The 27855-nt window shown below is 44.7% G+C and overlaps 1 protein-coding gene across 3 annotated transcripts; it reads right to left on the reverse strand.

The window, feature by feature from the left end:
• Positions 1-266: 266 nt before the first annotated feature.
• On the reverse strand, positions 267-27855 carry LOC122669399 (zinc finger CCCH domain-containing protein ZFN-like). 3 transcript variants are annotated; one of them, XM_043866157.1, is made up of 7 exons: positions 27559-27855; positions 25745-25902; positions 24993-25055; positions 24153-24272; positions 23698-23994; positions 19651-19971; positions 267-796 (listed from the first exon to the last, which is right to left on the reverse strand). In XM_043866157.1, exons 1-7 carry the CDS (start codon positions 27638-27640, stop codon positions 473-475), a joined length of 1365 nt encoding a protein of 454 aa, XP_043722092.1. In that variant the 5' UTR covers positions 27641-27855; the 3' UTR covers positions 267-472. The 3 variants fall into 3 exon arrangements, with proteins under 3 accessions (XP_043722092.1, XP_043722093.1, XP_043722091.1); XM_043866158.1 differs by having other exon boundaries at positions 19651-19977; positions 25745-25913; positions 27559-27854; XM_043866156.1 differs by having other exon boundaries at positions 19651-19977; positions 27559-27853.

The following is a 27855-nucleotide window of genomic DNA, read 5'->3' on the forward strand; positions in this document are numbered from 1 at the left end:
AATAAACACAACTCCAGACAGAAGGTAAACCAAGATCAACCTTGGCAAGAAAGCTAAATGCAGGAAAAGATCAAATGCCTACAAACCAGGGTAATAGCAACAATATGTAAGAGGAAAGACAGCGTTTGAGGCCATCATAACTAGAAAAGAAAAATGTTTTATATAAAATTATGAGAATAAAAAAATAAACAGAAGAGGCAAGGGGTACAAAAAGGAAAAGAAAAACAAATATGATGCAAAAGCTGTAGAAACATTGACTCTTGAACTGATGCTATGGTCAGAATTCCTCTTCATTTTCCATTTACTTTTTCCAGACATGGCATTATGTGCACATTTACATGATGCTGCAATGTGATTCTCAAATTTTCTGTCAAGTAAAAATGCATATTCTGACGCATAGATTCGACTCAACATGAATTCTGTACATCTCCAGCAATGAGTGTTCAATTTACATCACTCTATCCTCCAAGAATTAAGGAAAGGAAGCAGCTGGTCGAAGGCTTGAGGTGGTGTGTGATCCTTCTGCATCAATGTTTTCGTCACCAGAAGGCATTTGCCGTGTTTCTGAAAGCGAAAGTCGCCTCGACTTTCCAGACCCTGCTTCAGCAGGCCCTTCAGATGACAAAGGTAATGCAGAAATTCCTGAAGATGATCCTAACAAGCGGCGAACTGGTACATCAGATGAGGATGATGTAGAAATATTGTATGGTGTGGGTCCCACAGGATGGTCAAACTTGCAATTTGGGCCAAACTTGCAGATACTATAGCGCGAATAAAACATGCACAAGGGTTCTCCCTGTCAAAAAATATAGAACAGGGGCATTAATATAAAGTATAAAGCAGAATGAAGTAGCATCCCTGGCATATGAAATAGCACAGCATCCACTGGGGATCAATGGCAACAAATTAATTCCTGATTACCAGTTGTTTTTCAAAATGGTAAAAATTCTTGATGACCACTTTGGTTTTATAAATCATGCTTTTTGCACATTGCCACAGCTAGGAATATGTAAGTTGGTGCACATATCTAATTACTCATTTCTTCCCCCATTTACTTGGGATAAGGCTATGCTGTTGTTGTTGTTGTTGTACACTGGTATGTTTTCCCATTTCTGATTGAATATAATTACTTAACTACAGAAAGAAATAACAATAAGTAGAACTTATAGACAACATTCAATGGTGCAACAAATGATACAGAAGTAAATGAGTTCAGATTATGGAACAGATGTAGGAATATATTTTGGATCCTAAGAGGGAGAACCCTACAAAAATTGTCAATCACCTCCTGTTCCAACGAAACATGGCAAAAGCCAGGATGAGAGTTTCAGTGATGCGGGCCTAAAACTGTAACCTTCATTTAGACTGCAACTTTAAGAAGTATCCACATGCATTGATTCCAGTAATGTCCAAAAACTGACTATATTACCCATCCAACATGCCCAAGATCAAGCAACTAAAACAAACACGATTGTTTTTTCTTTTCCTTTGATACTCACTCTTACATGAATTCAGCAACAATTGACAAAATTATACACTATAGGTGTTTCTAAACTGGTGTTTTGCTTCTAATCAGTGCCTTGGATGAGTTCCACCCCCCCCTGATGTAGTCCTAGGTAGGAGTAATCCCAAGAGGAGCCAGGGGAATGGGTTCACCTAACAAGGCTGGCCGATTGGGACAGCTTAGGCTAAATAGGGCCGAAATTAGGGTTAGGGTTAGAGTTTCAAGCTAGGGTTTTATTTGGTAATGATGTGCAGGTTTTTAGGGGTCTATTGGTGTAGGTTTGGATGGATTCGGATGAAGTTGGAAATCTAGGGTTTCGGGTTAGAGGCCTTGTAAAAATGGAGTATTTTCAGGATCTAGGGTTTAGGGGTGGATTTTGGGAAAGGGGTTTATAGGGTATTAATGGGCAGGTCTAGGGGGTTATTTTGGTTTAAAGAAGTTAGGGTTTGGATGAGTTACGAAATTCTGCAATTTAGGGCAGAATTGGATTTAGGGTTTTGATGGACAGATTGGGCTGCAACTGAGATCAAGTGGAGGGATAAGGCTGGACAGATTTTAGAGTGAGGCTAGGGTTATGGGAATCAATTAGGGTTAAGCGGAGGATTAAGAAGAGGAATGAAATTGCAGAATTATAAAACTACTTACTTGAATTAACACTGATCTCCAACAGTAGCAGATTGAAGAAAAGCTAAGAGAGGACCTCCCGATCTACAAGATGTAAGGAGTCACTGGGGATTCCAGTCCTTCAACCTTGATATTACTCACAAGGGGGTGTTTTGATATGACACACAAGACAGTCTCTGAAGAGAAAAGCAGCAGCAACAAAGACAGCAGCAAAACAATATTTTTATTACTCAAATTCGTATTCAATGCTGGCCTCCCTTACAAACTTATATAGAAGACTCAAAAATAGACTTAGACACTAAAAAGGAAAGGCCTAACCCTATCCCTAACCTATTAGATAACTTAAACTAACTAGGAAACTAGAATACTAAAGGAAATAGACTCAAAACATGGCTGGACTTATAGAGTCCTAATCCAGCCCAACTTACATCACATGACCACTTAACCAAGTCACATGATCACTTAAATTGAACCAATTGGATGCAACCAATTTGAACCGGTTCAATTAAAAAACATAAAAATAAACTAAGTATTGGGCTAATCCCGTATGTAACCTATATACCCCTAATTTAGGCTCATTGAAGTGGCCTAATACATAGAAAACCCTTGGGAACAAAGGCCCAACATGTATATAACCCAACCCTAGGCCTATTTCTAAAGAAATAAGCCAATTTCTATGATGAACTTGCATTAACTCTCTCCAACTTGAAAAAATTCGTCCTCAAATTTTGCAGCGATGGGGGGGGGGGGGAATTAGCATGTGATCTGCAGCTTTGATCATCCCCAAACAAAATTCCGATGAGGCAGGAACATTGGGGATAAAGTCTTCAATGCGTGGAGCTTGCTCTTCAAAGAACCATGGTGGCATAACAAACTCTATGAGTTCTTTCTTTGAATCAGCAGCAACTGTCAATGTAATGTAGTCCTAGATAGGTAGGAGACCTACTAGGAGCCAAACAACAGGATCAAATAACAAAAGGGGCTGCTGGTTCGAATAGACAGCACTAGGATTTAGGTCAATTCCTAGGGTTTGGGTTGGATATTGGGAAAGGGGTTTATAGGGTATTAATGGGCAGGTCTAGGGGGTCAATATGGTATAAAAAGGTTAGGATTTGGATGAGTTTTGAAATTCTGTAATTTTGGGCAGAATTGAATTTTAGGGTTTTGGGTTTGGGTTTTAATGGAGCAAGGAGATGAAGGGGTTAGAGTGGGAGTTTGGGGCTGAAACTTGGATCGAGTGTCAACAATGATGTAAGGGATGTATGCTAAAAGTTTGGTTTGAAACTGATGGACAGATTTGGAGTTATGGAGGTTTCCTAGTAGAAGTAGGAGAGACGGGTAAAACTGTAATTTCAGACAATCAGCCGGGTGGATGGTGCTGAAATTTGAATCGAGTCTCTCTTAGGGTTTGAGGAAGACTTGATCAAATTTTTAGCAGATTCTAATGGTTAGATTTGGCTGGGCAGAATTCTCACGAAAATCACCTTATATGTGACCTTCTAGAAGGAAGAAGAATAGTTGCAGAATTTCTTACTTGTTACAGGTCTTCAATGGCAACAACTTTGAAGATGAACAATGGGGTCTCCGATCTTCACAATGCAAGGAGCTAAGTAGCAGCCCTCCCGATCTTCACAATGCAAGGAGTCGATTGGAGATCCACCAATCCCTTCAACCTTGATATTACTCACAAGGCACACTCACGATGGAGCAAAGCAGCAACAAAGGCAGCAAGCATAAAGCTAATTTTTATTAATCAAATTCGTATTCAATGCTGGCCTCCCTTACAAACTTATATAGAAGACTCAAAAATAGACTTAGACACTAAAAGGAATGGCCTAACCTTATCCCTAACCTATTAGGCAACTTAAACTGACTAGGAAACTCAAATAGACTCAAAATAGAGTCCTAATGACTTAAAAATAACTTAAACTACTTAAAATAAAGAAGATTCCCTAGTAGCCAATAGGATCACTTCACTTAAATTAGACCAATTGAACCAATTGGATGCAACCAATTTAAACTGGTTCAATTAAAAACACACAATAAAAACTAAGTATTGGGCTAATCCCGTATGCAACCTATGTACCCCTATTTTAGGCCCGGAAAAGTGGCCTATTACATTAGAAACTCATGGGATCAAAGGCCCAACATGTATGTAACCCAACCCTAGACTTATTTCTAATGAAACAAGCCCTATTTGGGGATGAATCTGCATCACAATGTCTCGTCCATAGAGCCTTCAGTGTTAGCAACCTTCTCATCTAATGCATGAGACACCAACTCTACCTCTTCAAGAACAACATCTTGAAGGTCATTGTTTTCCTTTAGAATGCTCTCAATCAACTTTTCATCTTCTACTGTTTCAGCTTTGTCTACTTTGTTCTCTTCAATGTATACTTCTTCAATAGAATCTTCTACAATTGTGTTTTGGACCTCCACATCAATTTGATAACCGAGCTTCTTAATTATGATCTCAACTACTGATGTAGCTTTCTTGAATTTCTTTATCTATCGGTTCTTGAATCTCTCCAACACAAACTGCCTTAGTAGAATCTTCTGTTGGTACATCCGCCATTGGTGAAACTTCAAACACAGTCGATGCCACTTGCGTTTGAGTTGACATGTTCGGCAGTCCCTGTGGCTGTACAGTCAACGTGGTTGTTGCGTGTGAAAACCTCCGTCGCCCGGTTCACCCACGGATGAGCCTGCAAAAAACCAAGTGAGCGCAAGAGAGCCGGTGTGGCACCGGCCTAGGACTCTCCGACGCACAAGTCAGGTCTCCAGTGCAACAGCGTAACCGCTCGTAAAAAGTGAGATGAGCGTTTGAGCTCCATACCTGAGTATTTATAGAATGAGGTGAGGCGGTTGGAGGAGTCCTTGTATGGTAAAAGTCCTCTGTTGGTAGGGCTCTTCCGCGCGGGGCAGAGTGGAGAGTTATTTTCGGGATCGGACTCTCACTAAGGTAAGAGTCCTTATTGGAGTGTGATTTGGTATCGTGACGAGATCGTGGCTCGATCCTTATCCCGCGATACTCGGGTGGTGCTGACGTGGCACCGTGAGCCCCGGTGGGGCGTTATGGTAGCTTCTGTGGAGGAGGGCTCGGCCTCGGACGGTCGTGGCCTGGGTGCTCGGCCTCTGACGGCCGTGGCTTTAATGCTCGACGCTTGGCACCTCAACACCCAGTCTTGGGCCGACCCGTACGGGCTCGGCTCAGGGCCCAGTAGGCCTGAGCCTCGACCATGGAATTTGGCCGTGTTGGGGAGATCATTTCCTTGCTTTGAACTAGGCGTGGAGCCCACACCGCATGCTCGGCCCAGTCCTCAGCGGGTTGAGTGCTCGGCCTATGTGCTCGACCAGGTCGGAAATGAAGCGCTGCTTCCTTTCGGGTGAAAGGTTCGGCCCGGCCTTGGACAGGTTCGGCTCGGCTCGGCTCAGGGCTTCAGTCTCGGCACATCCACGTGGTAACCTCTGGTTGGTTAGGAGATTTATGACTCATCACAGGCCCCCCACTCATTAAGGGTCGGTTCGGCCTTGATGAGTAGGACCTTTCCTTTTGCTGGCGATTCTCCTCCGAGGCCGAGTCCGAGCTCTTTTCCTTCCTCGATTTGAAGTTGTACGGTCTGACAGTTAGGGTGTCAGTGCCACGTCACTCGACCTCATAATATTGCTCAGGAATTCGAATAGTCTTTTGATCTGGATCGTTGAATCGCGCTGAACTCTCCTCGGCCGTCGGATTACTTCGGCCCGGAGGCTATAAATGGGAGACTCTTCTTCATTCATTCTTCACTGTTTCAAGCTTTCGAATGCTCAGCCAGCTCAGCGTCTTCAGCTCGTCCAGTGTTCAGCGTGTCACGTGGGCGAAGTGTTCGCTAGAGCAGCCGAGGGTGCGAGTTTGAGCCGAGAGCTCCCTGCTCGCTCCCCAACAATAGACCTATTGGGCTCGACCTCAGACGAGCTCATTATAGCGAAGCTTCGTCAGGCCAACGTCGTCGAAGTCCCCCTGCCCACAGAGTCCGGCCATGAGGCCCAGCCAGTTCACGAAGACCGAGCCGAGAGCTCGGGGTCGTCCTCCATAGACGACGGTGAGTCAGATGAGGAGAGGTCTTCTCCAGAGGGGTTCGGCTCGGTCGATTCTTCCAACGACGTTCCCGAGCCGGAGGAAAGTAGCGTCGACACAGTCTCAAGTACAGTCATCTAAGCCGACCTCCTGCGCCTTAGAGCCACTTACGCCATTCCCGAGGAGATCAAGCTCCGAGCCCCCAATCCCGGGGAGATGGCCTGCTTTATTCGGCCTGGCGAGGTGGCCTTGTCCGAGATTGCGTTTAAGTACGCCTTCAGGCTTCCAGTACTCGACCTGGTGGATCAAATTTTAGACCACTTCCATCTATCCCCAGGTCAGCTGGTGCCGAACTCGTGGCTGACGTTGTACGGCTTCCAAGTCCTCTTCTGCGAGATGGGCCGAGCTGCGAGCGTGGCCCTTTTCTCTAGGCTTTATTTTCTGAAGAAGTCGCCGGAGAAGGGGTGGAACTATTTCACTCGCCGAACTAGGAAGGGGGAGGCCCTAATCGGCCACAAATTTCTGGTCGGGACACCGACCTCCAACAAGCATTGGAAGCCCTGGTTCTTCTTTGCTTCCATCCCGGACTGCCCCTTCCGAGCCGAGTGGAAGGAGATCCACCTGGGTTACGTCAATAGGGCTCTACCTCTAAATGAGAACGAGCTGACGTCGCTCAATCTGATTTGTCAGCATCCGCCCTTTGGCGTCCTCCAGCTTCTGGACGAAGGGTTTCTTCAAAGATGGAATCTGACCCCTGGTAGGGTATCCGAGCCGAGCTCGTTACTTGTAATTTTTCTTTTAGCTTGCTCTAATTTCTCTTTTTCTTTCTTTTGCAGTTGTCGAAAACGTTCCTCCAATGAACTCGGCTCGGCTCAGGGCTGAGACTCTCGTGGATCGAAGGAGGAAAGCCGTCGAGAAGAAATCCCGAGGCGAGACCTCGAAGGCGCCTAAGGGCAAAGCTGTGCTGCCGAGCCCAACGGAGACCGTGGTCAGCCTTGAGGCCGGGAAGGGCAAGGCTCAGATGAGCCCCCCCCGGAAGGGGAAAGGTCGAAAGGGCGAGATGAGCCCGCCGAGGGACTCCAAGCGCCATAGGATCTCCGTCAACCTGACGGGTGGTACCCCTCCGCCGGTCGCCTCACCCACAGATATTTCTCGGCTGGTCTTGGGGAGGACCTCGGCTAGCAACATTCCACTTCGGCCGAACTGGCATCTTTTCCCAGGGGACTTTGCTCTGACGTCTGCTGCGCATGCCAAGGAGTGGCTCGACGCAAGTCGGCTCCCCAAGGATAAGGAAATGCTCGAGAAGTTGTCCGATCCCGAGCTCCTCTCCTCCCTGTTTCAAGATTTCAACATGGTAAGCTTCTGCTTGGTTCCTACTGATTGGTCCGACTTAACGGGCTCGGCCTGATTCTGCTCGGATGTCTTTTTGTAAGGCTTTGCCAAGGCGGTGGAGACCATGCTTCGGTTTGAGCGGCTTCTGACCGCGAACGCTTCTCTCGAGGTTCAGGTCAAGAAAGCCAAAGAGGACGCTCGCGAGGCCGTCTTGGCGGGCCGTGAGACTGCCGGGAAGCTCGGAATCGCTGAGGCCTAGGTCGAGAGCCTTAAGGTGGAGGTGGCCAAGCACATGGACGAGGCCAAGGCTTTGAGGGGTCAGCTCGACCAGGCCAAAAAGAAGTCTGAGGCCGATCTGAAGCACGCCCGGGCCGAGGCGGTGACCGACTACCTCATGTCCGCGGAGTACGCGGAGGTGTGCCATAGTCTAAGGATGCCTTTATATGCCGAGGGCTACGACGGAGGACGAGCCGACCTCCTGAAGGAGATAAAGGCCGCCTACCCCACACTCCACCTTTCTCAATTCGACGACGACGCGACCACCGTGGTCGAGCAGTTGGGCGAAGATGTCGAGGTGGAGGTTGACCAGGTCGGCTTGACCGAGGTCATCCCGCGGGACGAGTTCACCCCTCTTGCCGAGGACGCCACCGAGGACATAGCCGCCAAGGACCCTGCTACTACGGTCTCCCCTGATACCGCCGAGCTCTACTTTTTCTTTTTCTATTGATGTGCATATCCCCATGCTCGGGGTTTTGACAGCTCTTTTTTTTTTATTTTTTTTTATGTACTGAGCCGACTAGCCCCTCCTTTTTGTAACCGTGCCAAGCTCCTCGGCTTTTAATGAATGAAATATTTTTTCTTCCAAATTTGGCTAAGTGTATGAGCTCAGCAATTGTCTCTTTCCTTTTTGTTGACGTTATTCTATTCGCCCGAGCGCCGCGGCTGAGCAGCTCCCCTGGCCGAGGTCAGGAACTCGGCTACGTCTAGCAATGCTGCCTTGGGTGGTCAGCTCAACCTGGGCGCTCGGCCATGCCCTCATCAGACTTGGGTGGTCGGCTCAGTCCTTCATCGGACTGGGGTCAGGATCTTCGTTCGACCTTATATCCTTTGGAAGCTTCCATTTTGATTTCTAGTGATCAGCTCGGGTCAGTTGCCGTACTGATGGCTGTGCGTCCGAGCCGCCCTTTGCGGCCGAGCTTAATACCTTAGAAATTTTTGCTTGGTTTTAGGCTCTGTTTGGCTTGGCCGTGGAGGGAGTTTAAGTTTCTCGATTTGCCTGCCTATAAGGGCTGTTCTTACGGCTTTGTTGCCAACCTGTGAGGGTCGGTCTTCAGACGTCGGCCAGTCTATGAGGACTGGTCTTATGACCTTGTTGCCGACCTATGAGGGTCGGTCTTCAGACGTCGGCCAGTCTATGAGGACTGGTCTTATGACCTTGTCGCCGACCTATGGGGGTCGGTCTTCAGACGTCGGCCAGTCTATGAGGACTGGTCTTATGACCTTGTCGCCGACCTATGGGGGTCGGTCTTCAGACGTCGGCCAGTTTATGAGGACTGGTCTTATGACCTTGTTGCCGACCTATGAGGGTCGGTCTTCATACGTCGGCCAGTCTATGAGGACTGGTCTTACGACTCGGCGTTTTTAGGCTCAGAATGCGTTTGTAAATGTGGGAGAAACTCAATTTATTGAATCAAATTGTTTGGCTAAGGCCAGGTACATTTGGATGTGCTCGGTCAAAGCCGAGCCGAGCTAAATACTTTACTGAAAAAATTTCTTCAAATTCTCCGAGTTCCAAGGCCTCGGTACCTTCTTGCCCCCTGGAGTCTGCAAGCGATACGTCCCTGGGCGAATTTGCTTGGAGACTATGTACGGTCCCTCCCAATTTGGTGCTAACTTTCCTTGCTGTCTTGGTTGGGACGCGCTGAGCTTTCTAAGGACGAGGTATCCTTGGCGAAAATGTCGCTCCTTCACCCTCGAGTCGTAGTACTTTGCCGTCTTCTGTTGGTAAGCTGTGTTCCGAAGCAAGGCGTTCTATCGGACTTCATCGAGAAAGTCGAGGTTGGCTCTAAGCCCATCCTCGTAGGTCTTCTCATCAAAGTTGAGCACTCGGTATGATGACGCTTTGACCTCGACGGGAGTGAGGGCTTCGGTTCCATATGCTAGCCGAAAAGGACTCTCCCCGGTCAGTGTTCTTATGGTTGTCCGATATGCCCATAGGACGTTCGACAGCTCTTCCACCCATCTTCCTTTGGCTTCATCCAATCTTCTTTTGATCCCCGCTAGTGTTCAGTTCGACACCTCCACTTGCCAATTAGCTTGTGGATGAGCTACCGAGACCGGGCGAAAATCGATGTAGAAGTGCTTGTAGAACTCTCGGAAGCTCGGATTGTTGAACTGCGCACCGTTGTCAGTGATGAGCACTTTGGGTAGTCCGAACCGATAGATCACCTTGTCTCGGAAGAATTTCTCCATGCTCTTCTTGATGATGGTGGCCAAGGGCTCGGCCTCAACCCACTTAGTGAAGTAGTCGATGGCAACGACCACGTATTTTCGATTTCCGATAGCCAGGGTGAAGTCTCCAAGTATATTCATTCCCCACATAGCGAAAGGAATTGGACTCAGCATAGAGGTCAGCTTTGTTGAAGGTCGGCTCGGCACTGGTGCGAAGAGCTGACACTTCTCGCACGTCTTCACATACTTTATGGCCTCTTCTTGCATTCTCGGCCAATAGAACCCTTGTCGAAGTATCTTATATCCTAGAGCTCGGCCGCCCATATGGCTCCCACATATTCCTTCGTGCACTTCGGCCAAGGCGTACTCGGCCCCTTTCGGTACGAGGCACCGAAGGAGAGGGGCCGAGATAGCTCTCTTGTATAATACGTCGTCGATCATTGCATACTTCGCGGTGCGGATCTTAACTTTTCTTGCTTCATCGCGATTCTTTGGGAGTTTATCATTCTCCAAGTAATTGACGATCAGGTCCATCCAGGTCGGCCCATCTTCCTCAATATGTTTGACACTTTCTTCTTGTAAGGAGGGCTTCTCAAGAATCTCTATGTATACCGATCGGCTCAGATTTGGGAGGTTGGCCTCGGCCAACCGCGAAAGGGAGTCAACCACAGCATTTTCTTGCCTTGGTACTCGGGTCATCTCAAAGTGTTTAAGCTCAGAGATCAGTGCTCGGGCTCGGCTCAGGTATGCCATCATTCTTTCATCTTTAGCCTCGTATTCACCGTTGACTTGGTTGACCACAAGTTGGGAGTCACTTCGGACTTTGAGTCGCTCAACGCCTAAAGCCTTGCTCACTCGGAGCCCGGCTAGGAGGGCTTCGTACTCGGCCTCATTGTTCGAGGCTGGGAACTTGAATCTTAGGGCGTATTGTACGCAAAAGCCCTCGGGGCTGACTAAGGTCAGCTCAGCTCCATACTCGGTGGAATTACTCGAGCCGTCTACATTCATGACCCATGAATGTTCAGCCTTGGGTTCAGCCTCAGCCTCTCCCTTTGGTTTCGGCTTCCCGCTCCCCCGGGTCAGGTATTGTGCATTCCGCTATGAAGCCCGCAACAGCTTGTCCCTTTATCACCGTCCTCGGCTGGTAGCTTATGTCGTACTTGCTCAGCTCTACCGCCCACGCGATCAACTGGCCTGACACATCCGGTTTGTGCAATATCTTTTTAAGAGGCTGGTTCGTCATCACGGCTATCGGATGAGCTTGGAAATAGGGCCTTAACTTTCTTGCGGCCGTTACTAGGGCGAAGGCCACCTTCTCGAACTTGGAGTACCTTATCTCGGCATCGACAAGGACGTGGCTGATGTAGTATATGGGCTTTTGTGCTCGGCCATCCTCCCTGACCAGCACCGCACTAACCGCGACCGGGGTCGCGGTGAGGTAAACTTGGAGTTCTTCTTTAGGCTCGGGTCGGGAGAGTAGAGGTGGATTCTCCAAGTACTTCTTCAGGTCTTCAAAAGCTTATTGGCACTCGTCAATCCACTTGAAATCCTTCGGGCTTCGAATGTTCTTCAAAGTTTTGAAAAATGGGAGACACTTGTCGCCCGACCTCGACATGAACCGTGCTAGCGCTGCGACTCTTCCATTCAGCCTTTGTACTTCTCGGATCGTCTTCGGAGGGTTCATCTCTTGGATGGCCTTGATCTTCGCGGGGTTGGCCTCGATGCCCCGAATGGAGACCATGAAGCCAAGGAATTTCCCCGAGGTTACGCCGAAAGCGCACTTGGCGGGGTTCAGCTTCATTTGGTTTTTCCTGAGCACGCCGAAGGCCTCTTCCAGGTCGGTCAAATGATGCTCGACCTTCAAGCTCTTCACCAACATGTCGTCTACATAGACTTCCATGTTTCTGCCGATTTGTGCCCGGAATATGTAGTTCACCAACCGCTGGTACGTTGCTCCGGCGTTCTTCAACCCGAACGGCATGACCTTGTAGCAAAAATTCTTGGTCGGTTCGGAAAGCCATGTAGGACTCGTCCTCTTCGTGCATTAGAATTTGATTATAGCCGAAGTACGCATCCATAAAGCTCAGCATCTCGTGCCCGACAGTGGCATCTATCAACAGGTCTATCCGAGGCAGCGGGTACTCATCTTTCAGGCAAGCCTTATTGAGGTCGGTGTAGTCGACGCACATCCTCTACTTTCTATTCGGCTTGGGAACCATGACGACGTTCGTCAACCAAGTCGGGAACTTTTCATCCCGGATGAACCCTGACCGTTGGAGCTTCTCCACTTCCTCTCTGATCGCGGCTTGCTGATCGAGAGCATAGTTCCTTCTCTTCTGTTGGATCGGCTTTCGGTTCGGATCCACATGGAGTCGATGCTCGGCTACGTACCTCGGTATGCCTGGTATGTCGGCGGCTGACCAGGCGAAGACGTCGGCATTCGTCTTGAAGAAGTTTCTGAGCCGATTCCTTTGTTCTTCGCTCAGCAATGATCAAAGTCGTACTGTCTTCGTTAGATCTTCATTGCTGAGGGAGAATGGGATGAGGTCTTCTACGAGTCTTTCGCGTCTTTCAGTGAGCTCATCTCGCTGGTCTTCAGGGAGGTGCCTGACGCACAATGCCATTCCTCGGACATTTCCTTTGTTTTGCTTGACGAAGGTGGCGTAGCACTCTCGGGCCTTCTTTTGGTCACCTTGAATCTCACCGATACCGTTCTCCGTGGGGAACTTCATCTTCAAGTGTGTCGGCGAGATAATGGCTTGAAGGGCGGTCAGTGATGGGCAACCGAGTATGGCGTTGAAAGCCACCACCGACCGTACCACCATGAATTTGACTTGGGTCGTCACTTGACATGGAGCTTGTCCGAATGTGACCAGTAAGTCGATTGAGCCCTTGATTGTAGCAGCGGCCCCCGAGAACCCATGGAGGGAAGTTCCTTCCGGCTTGAGTGCATCATCGCCGAAGCCGAATTGCCTGTATGCGTTGAGCGACATAAGGTCCACAGATGCCCCCGTGTCGACCAATACCCGATGAACGGGTCTCTTCGTAATTTCTACCTGTACCACCAAAGCGTCATCGTGAGGAAAACATATACCTTCGAGGTCGGCTTCGGTGAAGGAGATTGTCGCCTCAAACTTTGGCTTTTTGCTCGGCATCTCCACGACCCCTACGAACCGAGCACTCGCCTTGGCCTTCCATATGGATTCTTGTTCGGGGCCTCCAAGGATAGTGTATATGGGGGCTCCCTTGTCACTGCTCGGCCCGGATCCATCATCTTTCTTTTCGGTCCCGTCTTTGGCCTCGTCGTGCTCGGCTCATCAGCCATCTGTCCTCGGCTCGGCCTTTCTCCTGTCGCGATCCTCGGGTCGCCGACCCCCACGTTCTTCTTGGCCTCCTTTGACATATCGCTTCAGGTGCCCCGCTTTTATCAGCTCTTCAATTTCTCTTTTCAGCTGATAACAATCCTCGGTGTCGTGACCGGTGTCCTTGTGGAATTGACAATACTTGTTGGGATTCCGAGATGACCCGGCTTGCATAGGCCGGGGTCGACGGATGTACCTGCCGTCCTGTATTTGCATCAAAATCTCCTTGCGCGAGGTATTCAGTGGGGTGTAATCGGGGCTCCGAGCTCGGTCTGATATCTCGGCTCGACGATCAATCCTAGACCGCTTTTCCTCCTTACGGTCATCGGTCGTCGGCCTTTTCTTCTCGGCTCTACCTTCATTCCCCTTCCGGGCTTGGAGCACCTCCGCCATATTTGCAAACTCATTGCACCTCTCCAAGAGCTCGGCCAAGCTTTTGGTCGGCTTCCGGGCCAAGTCCTTGATGAGGTCCATGTCAACGAGCCCGTTGCTCATCGCAGTATGGGCCATGGCCTCATCCAAATCCTTGATGTCTAAGGATTCTTCTTGTGTTTCATGCTACTCTGGAAGGGCATGACGAAGGCTCGGCAGAGCTGAGCAAAGCTTGTTATGGAGTTCGGTGGCAACCAGGAGAACCATGAGGTCACCGCGCCCTTGAGAGATGCGGGGAAAGCCGGACAAGAGAATCTCGGTTCCCCCGTACATGGTCATCGCATTGAAGTAGTTGATATGATCCGTCGGGTTGGTCGTCCCGTCATACCGGTCGAAGGGAGGCGGCTTGAACCCGGCCGATCGTGGCGCGGTCATGAACTTGGGAGGATAAGGGTGTCCGACCAGGGAATAGGCGTTCGGGGTCGCCTGTTTCTTCAATCCCTCCACCTGCTCGGCCAAGTCTCGTAGCCGCTTTTCCAACTCAGTTTCAGGTGCTCGATCGTTCGGCTCGTCCACCTAGTGTAAATTGTTCTGTTCATTCGGCCGAGGTCGACCATTTTATCCTTCAGCTCAGGATCGGTTCGCTCGGTCGTCCCGTTGAGGACGGCCATTATGGTCGGCTCGGTCAGCATCACCCCTCCTTATTCTTCTTTCCACCTGGAAATTGGACCCGCGGGGGCTTCTCGGCTGCTCTTCTCGGAGAGGCGGGCTTCGGCGCCGAGGGGCTACCTCCTATTGTTCTCGGTGTGCCCTCGGCTGTCCGTCCTCTCCGAGCCGGCCTGAAAATACCGATCTTCTCGCTACCGATGCCGCTGGTTCGATCTCTCGCCCAATCCTCGGGCTCTGACGATGCTCTTGCTCATCCCACCGAGCACTCCTGTTGGGACGCAGGGGAGGAGTTTTCTGACGGGGTGGATGAGACGACGCTACTCGGCTTGGCTAGGCCCGACGCCGACCACCATTCTGCTGCAAGTTTCCCTCAATGAGCACTGGTGCCAAGGGGGTGCGACTGGTGGCTGGCCTAGCAACCCGCCCTGGGCCATCTGTCCCATGAGAGTTGCAGCATCTCGTTAGTGTGCAGCAGTTGAAGCTGAACGTCCATGACTTGTCGGTTGTTCGCCGGGGCTTCCGGATCCAAACTTCCTGGCACAGGTGATGGCAGCGGCAAATTCAGCCCTGGATGGTTCGGATCGGCCCTCGGTCATCCTTCTGCCGTCATGTCCAACACGCTTCCGCCATTCCCACCATCCACCGGGGGAATTGGGTTGGCCGCGACGCCCGCGCTCCTTCCCTTCGTGGGGGTCTTCCGGTCGCGCCTTGCCTCGACGTTTCAGGGGGTGGCGAATGTCTCGCTTGCCTATCAGGTTGCGGCTCATCCCCGCGGGAGGCGGAGCCGTGCTGTCCTGATCTTGTTTGCACCACCATTGTCTTCGCTCCTTGGATTGGCAGAAACGACGATGACTAGTCGACGTCGTTCCCACAGACGGCGCCAAATCTGTTGCGTGTGAAAACCTCCGTCGCCCGGTTCGCCCATGGATGAGCCTGCAAAAACCGAGTGAGCACAAGAGAGCCGGTGTAGCTCCGGCCTAGGACTCTCCGACGCACAAGTCAGGTCTCCAGTGCAACAGTGTAACCGCTCGTAAAAAGTGAGGAGCGTTTGAGCTCCATACCTGAGTATTTATAGAATGAGGTGAGGCGGTTGGAGGAGTCCTTGTATGGTAAGAGTCCTCTGTTGGTAGGGCTCTGCCGTGTGGGGCGGAGTGGAGAGTTATTTTCGGGATTGGACTCTCACTAAGGTAAGAGTCCTTATTTGAGTGTGATTTGGTATTGTGACGAGATCGTGGCTCGATCCTTATCCCGCGATACTCGGGTGGTGCTGACGTGGCACCGTGATCCCCGGTGAGGAGTTATGGTAACTTCTGTGGAGGAGGGCTAATGTAGTCCTAGATAGGTAGGAGACCTACTAGGAGCCAAACAACAGGATCAAATAACAAAAGGGGTTGCTGGTTCGAATGGACAGCACTAGGATTTAGGTCAATTCCTAGGGTTTGGGTTGGATATTGGGAAAGGGGTTTATAGGGTATTAATGGGCAGGTCTAGGGGGTCAATATGGTATAAAAAGGTTAGGATTTGGATGAGTTTTGAAATTCTGTAATTTAGGGCAGAATTGGATTTAGGGTTTTAGGGTTCTAATGGATTAATGGAAGGGGTGATAATAGGAGTAGATGGAGCTTAGGTTAGAGGATTAGAAGAAGAAGGTTAAATGCTGAATTAATAAACTACTTACTTGAAAGATTAAATCTTCAATGGTAGCAGCTTTGAAGAACTAGAAGAAAGACCTCCCGATCTATAAGATGTCGATCGGAGTCCACCAATCCCTTCACCTTGATATTACCCACAAGGTAGCATTGATATTACTCATAAGGTTCACTCAACAGAGCAGAGCAGCAGCTATGGCAGCAAACAAAAGCTTTTTCATTAATCAAATTCGTGTATCATGCTGGCCTCCCTTACAAACTTATATAGAAGACTCAAAAATAGACTTAGACATTAAAAAATGAATGGCCTAACCTTATCCCTAACCTATTAGGCAACTTAAACCAACTAGGAAACTCAAATAGACTCAAAATAGAGTCCTAATGACTTAAAACAACTTAAACTACTTAAAATAAAGAAGATTCCCTAGTAGCCAATAGGATATAAGAACCTCTTAGCCAATAGGATCACTTCACTTAAATTAGACCAATTGAACCAATTGGATGCAACCAATTTAAACCGATTCAATTAAAAACACAAAATAAAAACTAATTATTGGGCTAATCCCGTATGCAACCTATATACCCCTATTTCAGGCCCACTAAAGTGGCCTAATACATAGAAAACCCTTAGGAACAAAGGCCCAACATATATATATCCCAACCCTACACTTATTCCCAATGAAACAAGCCCTATTTGATGATGAATCTGCATCAAGGACTCAGCCTCGGTGCTCGGCCTTGGGCGGCCGTGGCCTGGGTGCTCGGCCTCGAATGGCTATGGCCTAGGTGCTCGGCCTCTGACGGCCGTGGCTTTAGTGCTCTGTGCTTGGCACCTCAACGCTCGGTCTAGGGCCGACCCGTACGGGCTCGGCTCAGGGCCCGGCAGGCCTGAGCCTCGGCCATGGAACTTGGCCGTGTTGGGGAGATCATTTCCTTGCTTTGAACTAGGCGTGGCGCCGCGGACCGTGTGCTCGGCCTGGTCCTCGGCGGGCTGAGTGTTCGGCCTATGTGCTCGGCCAAGTCGAAAATGGAGCGCTGCTTCCTTTCGGGTAAACCGTTCGGCCCGGCCTTGGACGGGCTCGGCTCGGCTCGGCTCAGCTCAGGGCTTCGGTCTCGGCACATCCACGTGGTGACCTCTGGTTGGTTGGGAGATTTATAACTCATCAGTGGTCACCTTTGGTTGTAACCCTTTTAGAGTAAACAAATGGTATAGACGGTGTCGATCAGGTAGGACACACGAGTTGTTTTCAGGTTCAATCCAACCTTGTCGCTTGTCCAACCAATTACAACCTACTGTAATAACGCTCCTTAGAGATGGTACCTGCTTACACCAAGCACCGTCAGAGTATGAGGAACACTCAAATTTAACAAAGACTTGACCTGTAGGCATGATGCAAATCTCTCCTGACTGGGACAACATATCCACCACGGATTGTGAAATAATATTGTTACGTCGCCTCTCATCAACAATTAATATGGCTGTGCTCCCATTGGGTAGACAAACTCGGGTCTTAAAAACGACTGGAGGTGGGTCTTTCGAGGTTTGGTTGGAGCTTTCCTCTGCCATAGCTCTGATACCAATTTGATGTAGTCCTAGGTAGGAGTAATCCCACTAGGAGCCAGGGGAATGGGTTCACCTAACAAGGCTGGCCGATTGGGACAGCTTAGGCTAAATAGAGCCGAAATTAGGGTTAGGGTTAGGGTTTCAAGCTAGGGTTTTATTTGGTAATGATGTGCAGGTTTTTAGGGGTCTATTGGTGTAGGTTTGGATTGATTTGGATGAAGTTGAAAATCTAGGGTTTCGAGTTAGAGGCCTTGTAAAAATGGAGTATTTTCAGGATCTAGGGTTTAGGGGTGGATTTTGGGAAAGGGGTTTATAGGGTATTAATGGGCAGGTCTAGGGGGTTATTTTGGTTTAAAGAAGTTAGGGTTTGGTTAAGTTACGAAATTCTGCAATTTAGGGCAGAATTGGATTTAGGGTTTTGATAGACAGATTGGGCTGCAACTGAGATCGAGTGGAGGGATAAGGCTGGACAGATTTTAGAGTGAGGCTAGGGTTATGGGAATCGATTAGGGTTAAGTGGAGGATTAAGACGAGGAATGAAATTGCAGAATTATAAAACTACTTACTTGAATTAACACTGATCTCCAACAGTAGCAGATTGAAGAAAAGCTAAGAGAGGACCTCCCGATCTACAAGATGCAAGGAGTCATTGGGGATTCCAGTCCTTCAACCTTGATATTACTCACAAGGGGGGGTCTTGATATGACACACAAGACAGTCTCTGAACTCACAAGACAGTCTCTGAAGAGAGAAGCAGCAGCAACAAAGACAGCAACAAAACAATATTTTTATTACTCAAATTCGTATTCAATGCTGGCCTCCCTTACAAACTTATCTAGAAGACTCAAAAATAGACTTAAACACTAAAAAGGAAAGTCCTAACCCTATCCCTAACCTATTAGGTAATTTAAACTGACTAAGAAACTAGAATACTAAAGGAAATAGACTCAAACCATGGCTGGACTTGTAGAATCCTAATCCAGCCCAACTTACATCACATGACCACTTAAGTTGTCACATGACCACTTAACCAAGTCACATGATCACTTAAATTGAACCAATTGGATGCAACCAATTTGAACCGGTTCAATTAAAAAACATAAAAATAAACTAAGTATTGGGCTAATCCCGTATGCAACCTATATACCCCTAATTTAGCCTCATTAAAGTGGCCTAATACAGAGAAAACCCTTGGGAACAAAGGCCCAACATGTCTATAACCCAACCCTAGGCCTATTTCTAAAGAAATAAGCCAATCTCTGTGATGAACCTGCATCAACCCCACACCCCACCCCCCAACAAAAAAAATCCCCAAAGAGGGACAAAAAAAGGAAAGAAATTTGAGTCTTGGTTGAATTAGGCTGATGAGTTGAATCATTTTCTCACTCAATAGTTTCCTAGTTTAAATTATGCTTTTCTTTTACCAAACAAATCTTAGTTATACTTTAGAAGTCCGTTTAGGATAAATTAACTAATCTAAACCAGTTTTAGTTATTGTCATATTTTTCTTTTCTGTTTTTTATTTTATTTAATCAGCATCTAAGAAACTTTATAAGAAAGGATATACAAACAGGCCACGATGCCAAGAATAGACCTCAAGAAAGAACGCCATCCCCCTCCCTGCGCTCCAACCAAAGCAGGATCACCCATATTAATTATTTATTTCCCATCATTTGAGTTGTTTCTGTTAGGAAGTTAATCCAGATCCACATAGTAGGTTTCTTTTGGTTTAAAGAAATTAGAATTGTGCTCTAGCTAGTCTCAGGCAAGGGAGTTCACAGAGTTGAAAACATTCACAAATGCGTATGCATGTTAGTGTGGAATTGATAGGCATGCAATACAGTGTTTGGCTATTAGTCCGTGAATTTTGTAGTAGCAGGGAAGATAAGGAAAACAATTGATGCAGGTGACTGTAAGATCCCTTAGATAATGTTCAGGTTAAGAACTACCAAGATGTGATGACTCCTCCAAATGGAGGACAAAGCAACTTGGCACTTTCTTTTTCTTTCATAGATGTCAAATACATGCACAGAACCATAAAATTGAACATTGGAGGCACAACTCACCGGTCGTAAAGGAAGGCCCAAAGGACTCAACATACAGTCTGGAACTGGAATCTGTCTCTCTCTGGGATGATGGAACCTGCAGACTGAACCAAACTTACAATCCCCAGTCTTCATGTAGAACTGGCATTCAGGTTGGTCGGGTCTCTCAGGAAATACATTCTCCCTCTGCAAAGAATACAGCCCCACAGGAACAGAGCCGGAACGGTAGGAAGGAAATATCCCTTGTGCTCCTGCACTTGCATCATTTTGGCGAGAACTCCCATAAAACTGACTGGTTCCCACTGTTTGCTGCAGGCTCTCTGAGGATGAAACTGAACCAAGCTGGCCCTATAAGGAAGACCACCTTAACATAAACAAGATAAATTCCTAGCACAGACATGGCCTTCCACTTCACATTCACATAAGAAAGCAATAAATAAACTTTAGATACCAATAAGCATAGTAAAAGTAAAATGATTCACCTAGCAAGAATCTTTCTCATGGTACACAACTGTATTTCACTCAATGCTTGGTTGAAGATGCAAGGAACTTTTAATAGTTTTACCGAAAATTTTCAATTAAGGATTTTCAGTAACAGAGAATCTTCAAGAACGGGCGTGCCAGAGAATTAGAATTATTATTTAAGCATATTTGTTCAGTTCATGACAAGATTCAAAGGAGTTCCCATTTCATCTTTTTTTCAAAATGGAATGCCATTGTTTTTCATAAATTCTGGATAAAATGCTGCCATATGGCAGCTTCTTGATGCAGTATCACTTGGCTGGTTGGACCGGCATTATAGGATTTGGAGACCCAAACTCAAACAGAATCGGTCCAATGGTTTTTGGTCCAACAAGGGTTGGAATTAGTTTAGTTATTTAGTAGTTTATTTACTTCAGTCTTTTATTTTGAGTTGAGTACGTAGGAGTTAGAGTTTATTTCAGTTTCATAGTTTAAGTAGGATTAATATTATTTTCTTCTTTAAACACTTGCAGCATGTAACCCAACAATGGGCATGGTGAATTAAATAGAATTTTGAGTTTCTCTTTGAGAGCATGTGATTGTGTGATCTCCTTTCCCTTCCTCTACAACTATTCTCTTCTCCTAACCGGCCCTCCACCATTTCCTGTCCATCCTGGCTTTTGTAACTCTTGCAAATGCTTTTTGCCCAACTATATAAACACCAAGAGATAAGAGATTAAGCAATCCCTATATTGAAAAGAAGTGCCCATAGGCCCCAGAACAAAGTATGCTCATTTTCTTGGTGAGTTTAATCTTCCAGTTTAAAAGCTCATACTCATTAATTTAGTTAACAATATTATTTTTCAACTCAGCTTGTTTGAGAAAGTCAGGTTAAATTAAGACTGCAATTTTTTCCAGATCTTTTATTATTTATACCTCTGAATAAAGAATTCTTCGTGGAGTCTTTGCGATAAGGATAAAACAGTGTATTATTAGTCGCTAAAGAATTGAAGTTCTATTTTATGAACATTCCCAAGGCAATTTATACTCCCTACATAATTACTAGTGTCTTCCTTTTCATTTCTCGATAAAATTTATTTTTTAGCAAAAACAATTTGAGAGGACCCATGCTTGCAACTTTGACTGCATTTTATATTTGGGCTCATGCTTCTAGAGTACATGGTATAACCTCTGACAGCCAACCAATTATAAGTCTATGACAGGGACTAAATAAGGAGTACACCGAAAGTTTCGCGAGCATGTCTTCCCTTTGATTCAACAACAAACTGCAAAATAATTTTTTAACAACTCCACTAGACTAGATGAATACTATGCCCATAAAATAATTGGAACCTCCTATGCTGGTATCAGCCTCCTGTCCATCCAACATTCTTTCCTATGAAAAGCATTTCCATTCTTCACACTCCCAAACATGGATTATGCAATCTTCCAATTCTATTAAACTTCTATAGGATCTTAATAACACCATGTCATTTGTTATTTGACAGTTCATTTGTGAGAAATTATGGACTGCTTCACATATTAGAAGCAGACTGGAAGATAAGGAGTCAGTTCAGTTGAATTACTGTCTCACTTACTGTCTCAATAGACTCATGAAATGACATTTGCTAAAGAGAGGAGTTGAAATAAATCAGTCATCCCCACCCCCACCCCCCAAAAAAAAATATATATATATATATAAGAGGGGGGGGGATCCAGTGGCAGTTTTCATGTGTATTTTAAAGAAATATGCGGATTTGAGGAATAACATGGCTGAAAACTTTCAAGAACCTCACTTGGTTGCATTAAAATCTCTTAATCAATGGATACTTCCACCTGAATGTTGAACAAAAAAGAATCTTCAGGTGGTTTCTGCAGACTGCAGCATAGCAAAAGAAGAGGCGCAGGAGTGATTTTCAAAGACATTAATTGGGACTGTCTTACTGATGCATGGGAATCATGTTTGGCAGAGCATTGAAGAAACAAATTTCTCAGACCATCCTGTCAGATGTTAGGTAAGGTAGGTCTACAACATGCTTTCCTGGCTGACAGAGGCACTTAGGTTGGATATAGACACCAGTTAGTATTGTATGCTGTTATAATTCACTAGCAAAGCATCTAGTATTCTAGACTTCTAGTCATGAGAAATATAAAACACACAAAAAAAAAAAAAACTTGACCCCTTTATGATTGGCATCTACAGGTGATTGCAAAAGCTCCTAATGGAGAACTCAAATTTCTGGGCCTGTCGAGGTATATTAGTTAATAATACATTGACAACAGATCTGTTTTGTAGGTCCATATCAGGAAATAATTGAAGAATTAATTTACCAAAGTATTCCTTCATAGATCTTTAATATCTTTAATTCAAGAATCTTTACTTTTTTCCATTCTAGATCAAGTTTCTTTGCTCCGTTGATATATTTCTCGATTCAAGAGAATCATTTTACTATCTTTCAATCAGGTAGAACTACTTCAGAAACCTTTTTTTTTTCATAGAAACGATTTTTAGTTTAATTTAGGCAAGTTTCATTTATTTCCCTTTACTTAAGCCTTCTTTGCCCTATATTATTCCCATAACAGGTTGTCCACACCCTTTAATATATCAAGTAGATTTTAGAAATCTCTTCTTTAGGTTATTGATTATTCTTTCCATTTCAAACTTTCCAAATCTCCAACACCAAACTTCCACTGAGATCCAAGGCAAAATTAAAAACCCAAACCTCATAACCCTTAGTTTCCATTCACCAAAACCCCACTCTTAGAAGAGGCCGTACCGACAGCACACCTAACTTGTCCTGTGTCACTCTTTCAAATATTAACTGGTAAGCTTCTTAAGTACTTTTAGTCTGTAATCTCAAACTTATCCAAGATATACTATCCAGGTAGCCTCCATTCAATTACTGCAGATCCTTGTAGTAACATTTGAGACTGCTAAAAAACCAGTCTAGTCAAAGTACCCTGGTGATAGGAGCTACTTATGCATGGAAATATTATAAGAAAAAGAAACGGAGATGATTAGAAGAAGAGAGAATGAGAAAGAAGTAAACTTGAGACCAAAAACCCAAATCCTTTCTGTTGTGACCTGTTTTATTCTATCAAAGACTTTTTTTAGATATTCACAAATTAAGGGACTTCTGAAACAAATTACCCAGACAAGTCCCTAATCACCTAGCACCTAACAATAAGAAAAAATCAGGAAACACTTAGCAAGAAGGCTTAAGATCCTCTTTTTTTTCCTGTGAAAGCAAAAAGGTAAGAGACCCTCATATCCTAATTGTTCTCTTATAAAAACTTCTCAAACCCCATCCAATTTTTGTCACCATTGTTGAAACGAGAAGAGTAACATCATCCAGAGGAAGAAGGGGAGGCAATAAAAATAACAATAGCATAGTTGTCACGGCATCTAGGCAACCCAAGGCGTTGTAGGAGGCCTGGACGCAAGGCAACCAAGGCACCTGGACGCCAACTATGATCAATAGCAACACATTACTACCTCCATTGCCCTAAGAGATAAACTATGCAAACATAGGAAAAGCAGCAGTGCACATAGAGATCAAGTCAATTCCATAAGGCAAAAGATTAGAGAGATCAGAACAGACTTACACTATAAGCATTCCAGCTTGGAACTGGTACGACACCCTGAGGTAGAATCAATTGAGCATAACTGGAAGGACCTTGCCACCGGGGGGTTGGAATAAAAGAGGCCCTGGACGGGGGCCAATTTGTCATTCCACCAGGATAAGACTGCTGACCAGGAGTTGTAGGGGAATGTACAGGAGGATAAACCGGAGAACCTCGCAATGAAACCATTGTGCTAGATGGTTGAGGATGGTGGAATTTACAAGTGCTCCCAAACTTACATTGTCCAGTTCTTAAATAATAAGCACACTCCTCCTCGTTCTGCAGGGAATAAAATGAAATCAGGAAATGCGTTCTCATCCAAGCAGAAAACATTTACATATGGAAGAAAAAGGAAATAATAGAAGAGGATATGCACCAAACTGCTGATAGCTAAATGAAACCAGAAAGGCATCAGAATATGAACAGTAATTACAGACCGGGCGGAGTGGATAACCCAAGAAATTTAATGGAACTATTCCAGCGATCCCAGCCTTGTCTCTAGGATGATGAAACTTGCATGTGGCTCCAAATTTGCACATTCCCGTCTTCAAATAATACTGGTAAACAAGTGAAAGCAAGATGTTACATCCTCAACCATTGACAAGTTAACAATGACCGCAAGCCAAGAACCACCAACAAAAAGATGTGGAGTGTAAGTTGAATGGTGATATCAAATTTAGAAAATTCAATATGAAAATTAGCATTTAAGATATATGTTTTTCATGATGCTAGCAAAGTGATCCTTAGTAGCCCCTTCATATTTTCAAAAGCCAGGAAAAAGGAGCAGCAGGTTTGTTATTTTATGAAAGCAGATTTCTGCTGTGTGTGTGCCAATGTAAAATATTTACTGAAAAATAGGGGTAATATCACAACTAATAGACCCATCATTTCGATGCATTTATATAATACAGGCAGAGGATTAAAAAAAGAAAAGAAAAAAAAACTCAAAAAAAATTTACTCTACTAATCTAGAAAAACTGACAAAAAAATTTCCCCATCAACTCCCCCAAAAAAATTTAAATAAATAAAAAAAGACATTTGTAAGTCATAATTCTGACTAAACAGATAATTTTGGATAGTGATATGGCAACAACTACTTTTAATGGTAATATTTCTGTTTACATCACAACAAACAGATGCTAAGTTGAGCAAAAGGGAAGAAAAGATTTCTAACCTCATAACCTGAGCGTTAATTAAACTGCTCGGCTCAAGTTCATCTTGACAAGTATTAGGCATGTCTAACAATAAGAAATTACCATAACCATGAGAAATGGTACCTGACATTCAGGTTGCCCTATTCTTTCGGGGTAACCTCCTCTAATCCTTGCAGCTGCAACAGCCTGAATATTAACAGGAAGCACTCAAATCCATTAATTTTAATATAACTCTATAACTTAATTTAATATAACTCTATGGACTACATACAAAATCAAAAGAACCATGAGACTGAAAGCTTCCATGGATCAGAATGCAAGATACTACGAGTAAAATGGGACAAACATGTATGTACAAAACAAGATTGAAAAGATCGCTTTTAAAATAACTATTTTAATAATAAATGGAAGCAACACAGATGCCAGCTTTCGCTCTACATTACTCATTTCTGCATTCTTCATTGGAGTTCTAATTAAGTTGATTTCTTAGATGTTTATATCTTACTTGCTGCCCAAAGAAATTAGAATAGAAACAAATGGAGAAACTAAGGAAACAACTGACAAACTGAATGGCCATTTCTGGAATTTGGATAATTATCTAAATGAATAAAAAAGGAAAAAGGTGATTAAGAACAAAAAGTGAACTTACAAATAATGCGAATATAAATGTATTAGTTTGGTGAAGTTTATGTTTATAATGGGGCTTAATTATGCAGTATATCTTCAAGCACCAACCTTTACGTAAATGCTCTGTGATCAGATATGACCCTAGTTGTCAAGGTACAAACATTATCTTACTGGCATGTTCTTAACTTCGAGTTGACTGGATAAAAACCACGAGCCATAAGATGGACGAAACAGGCTGCAGTGTTTACCAGCTTCCTGTTAGGAGGATGATTAAATCGACATGTCATTCCAAATCTACACAGACCAGTCCTGAGGTAATAAGCACAGTCTGGCTCCCCCGAACGCTCAGGAAACGGACCAGATTCCATAGTTTCACTCGCTCTCAAATTCATTTTCCACATTGCATCTGTGATAACACTAAAACTGAGTTAAAAAATCATAAACTGAAAGAAAATTAACCAATCATGCATCAACACAAGTTATTTACTTGTGCAGTGGAGGAAAACCAAAATTGTAAAGGAGAACAATGCCAAGAGAATCAACTGGATGCTATGCAATGCAGGCTAGCAAAATGCTTTTCATTTTCCGTCACTTTTTTTTCTGTTTCCTATATGCTTCTGTAAGTTCGATTGAAACAATAAGAAAAAAGGATTGATCAATTAAGGCATGGAATTAGAAACGATAAGGAAAAAACATGATCAATTAAGCCATGGAATTAACTAGGCAGTACTCATATAATAGAATATAGTCAACAAACTGACTTTAGCAAACATCAATTCTCAGCATGGCAGGGTCTATGACAAGACTCGAGCATATTATATCTCAGAAAATTAGTTGAAATAAGAAAAACAGAAAGAAAAAAAAATGCATTTTCTTATTGATAAAACATCATTAGTTACGTAGTACACTGAACCTTAGGAAAATAATGAAAAATTAATTCCAAATCCCACTGGTTGCATGGAGTATCCAATATCGACATGCTATGTTTCTCCAAATAATTAAGAGTTTAAGACTATTAATTATGCAATAAATGTATCAACAAAACATAAAAGTGAAATTATTGTAGGAATTAAAAATTAAAACATAAATGAACAAGAAGTTCAGGGAAAGAAGATGCCAGGAAAGAGACGCCCTACTCATGAATAGAGGACTCAATTACTTTAAATATGTGATGCAGACAGAAACAAAGAACACCTTCACTTCACTTCACTTCCCATTGTAGGCATCAATCACAAAATTAGGACTTCTCCAACAAACAATTTGAATATAAAAAGGTAAGAGAAACAGAGCAGAACAAGGTAAACAGTATGAAATTCCAAAATATGCCGCACAAAGGAAAGAAGAACTCCAATTCATGGAAGTCAAAAAAGTTGGTAAACAGGAACACAAGAATCAATTCTAGAACGAACTTTTACGATACCATCTCATCAATAATGACAAAGCGGACAAAATAAACCCCAAAAAGAAACTCCAAAGAAAAAGTTTTGGCTGGAAATTCTCAACATACTGATTGGAGTGACATTTGACAGATCCCCGACACAAAATGATCACAACAAATCCAATGCAACACGCAAATAGACAAACGCACCTCGACATTAACTCCAATTCCAAACTGAAAAAAAGAGCAAAATTCACCTCAATTAGTGTAAATTAAAAAATAAAATTGTCCAGTAATATCATAATTAACAACCCCCCCCCACCAAAAAAAAAAAAATTTCAAATTAAAAAGGGAAATTCATCAATCACTGCACCAAATGAAGCTCATTCCTTATCAAAACTCGCGAAGAAAAAGTAAGAACTCGTCCAATAATTTCATAATTAACAAACCCAAGACTACAAAAACCAAAAAAAAAAAAAATCATAAATAAAAAACAGGGGAACCCATCAAACACTGAAACAAATGAAGATATCATTCTTCTATCAAAATCCCACACACACACAAAAAAACAACAACCAACCAACCTTCCACACAATGCAAGACAAACCCTAACAGAAACCACAACAAACACAAGCAACAAAGAGACAAAACCTAAGAAAACCCACAAACCCATCAACTGCTTACCTTCATCTAACGACGGCGAAAGCGTGGATTCCTCCGTATCGGCGGCGGCTCTTGACATTTGAATTCCGGCGTCGTAAGCCATCGGACAACCACCATCACCAAACCACAACAGGAATTCCTCTCTTGGAATTCCCTTCCTCTGTTCCAAGTCTAAGTGTCGGTGTCGATCAAAACTAGAGAGAGAAACAAGGAAGAGACGACGAGCGATCTCTCCTCTCCACAAACAAGGAGAGGCATAAAAACTTGTCCATCCACCGGACAACCAGTCGTTTTTATTTTTTATTTTTTTAAATCTAC

The sequence above is a fragment of the Telopea speciosissima genome, chromosome 7, assembly GCF_018873765.1.
Source record: "Telopea speciosissima isolate NSW1024214 ecotype Mountain lineage chromosome 7, Tspe_v1, whole genome shotgun sequence".
Classification (NCBI taxonomy): domain Eukaryota; kingdom Viridiplantae; phylum Streptophyta; class Magnoliopsida; order Proteales; family Proteaceae; genus Telopea; species Telopea speciosissima.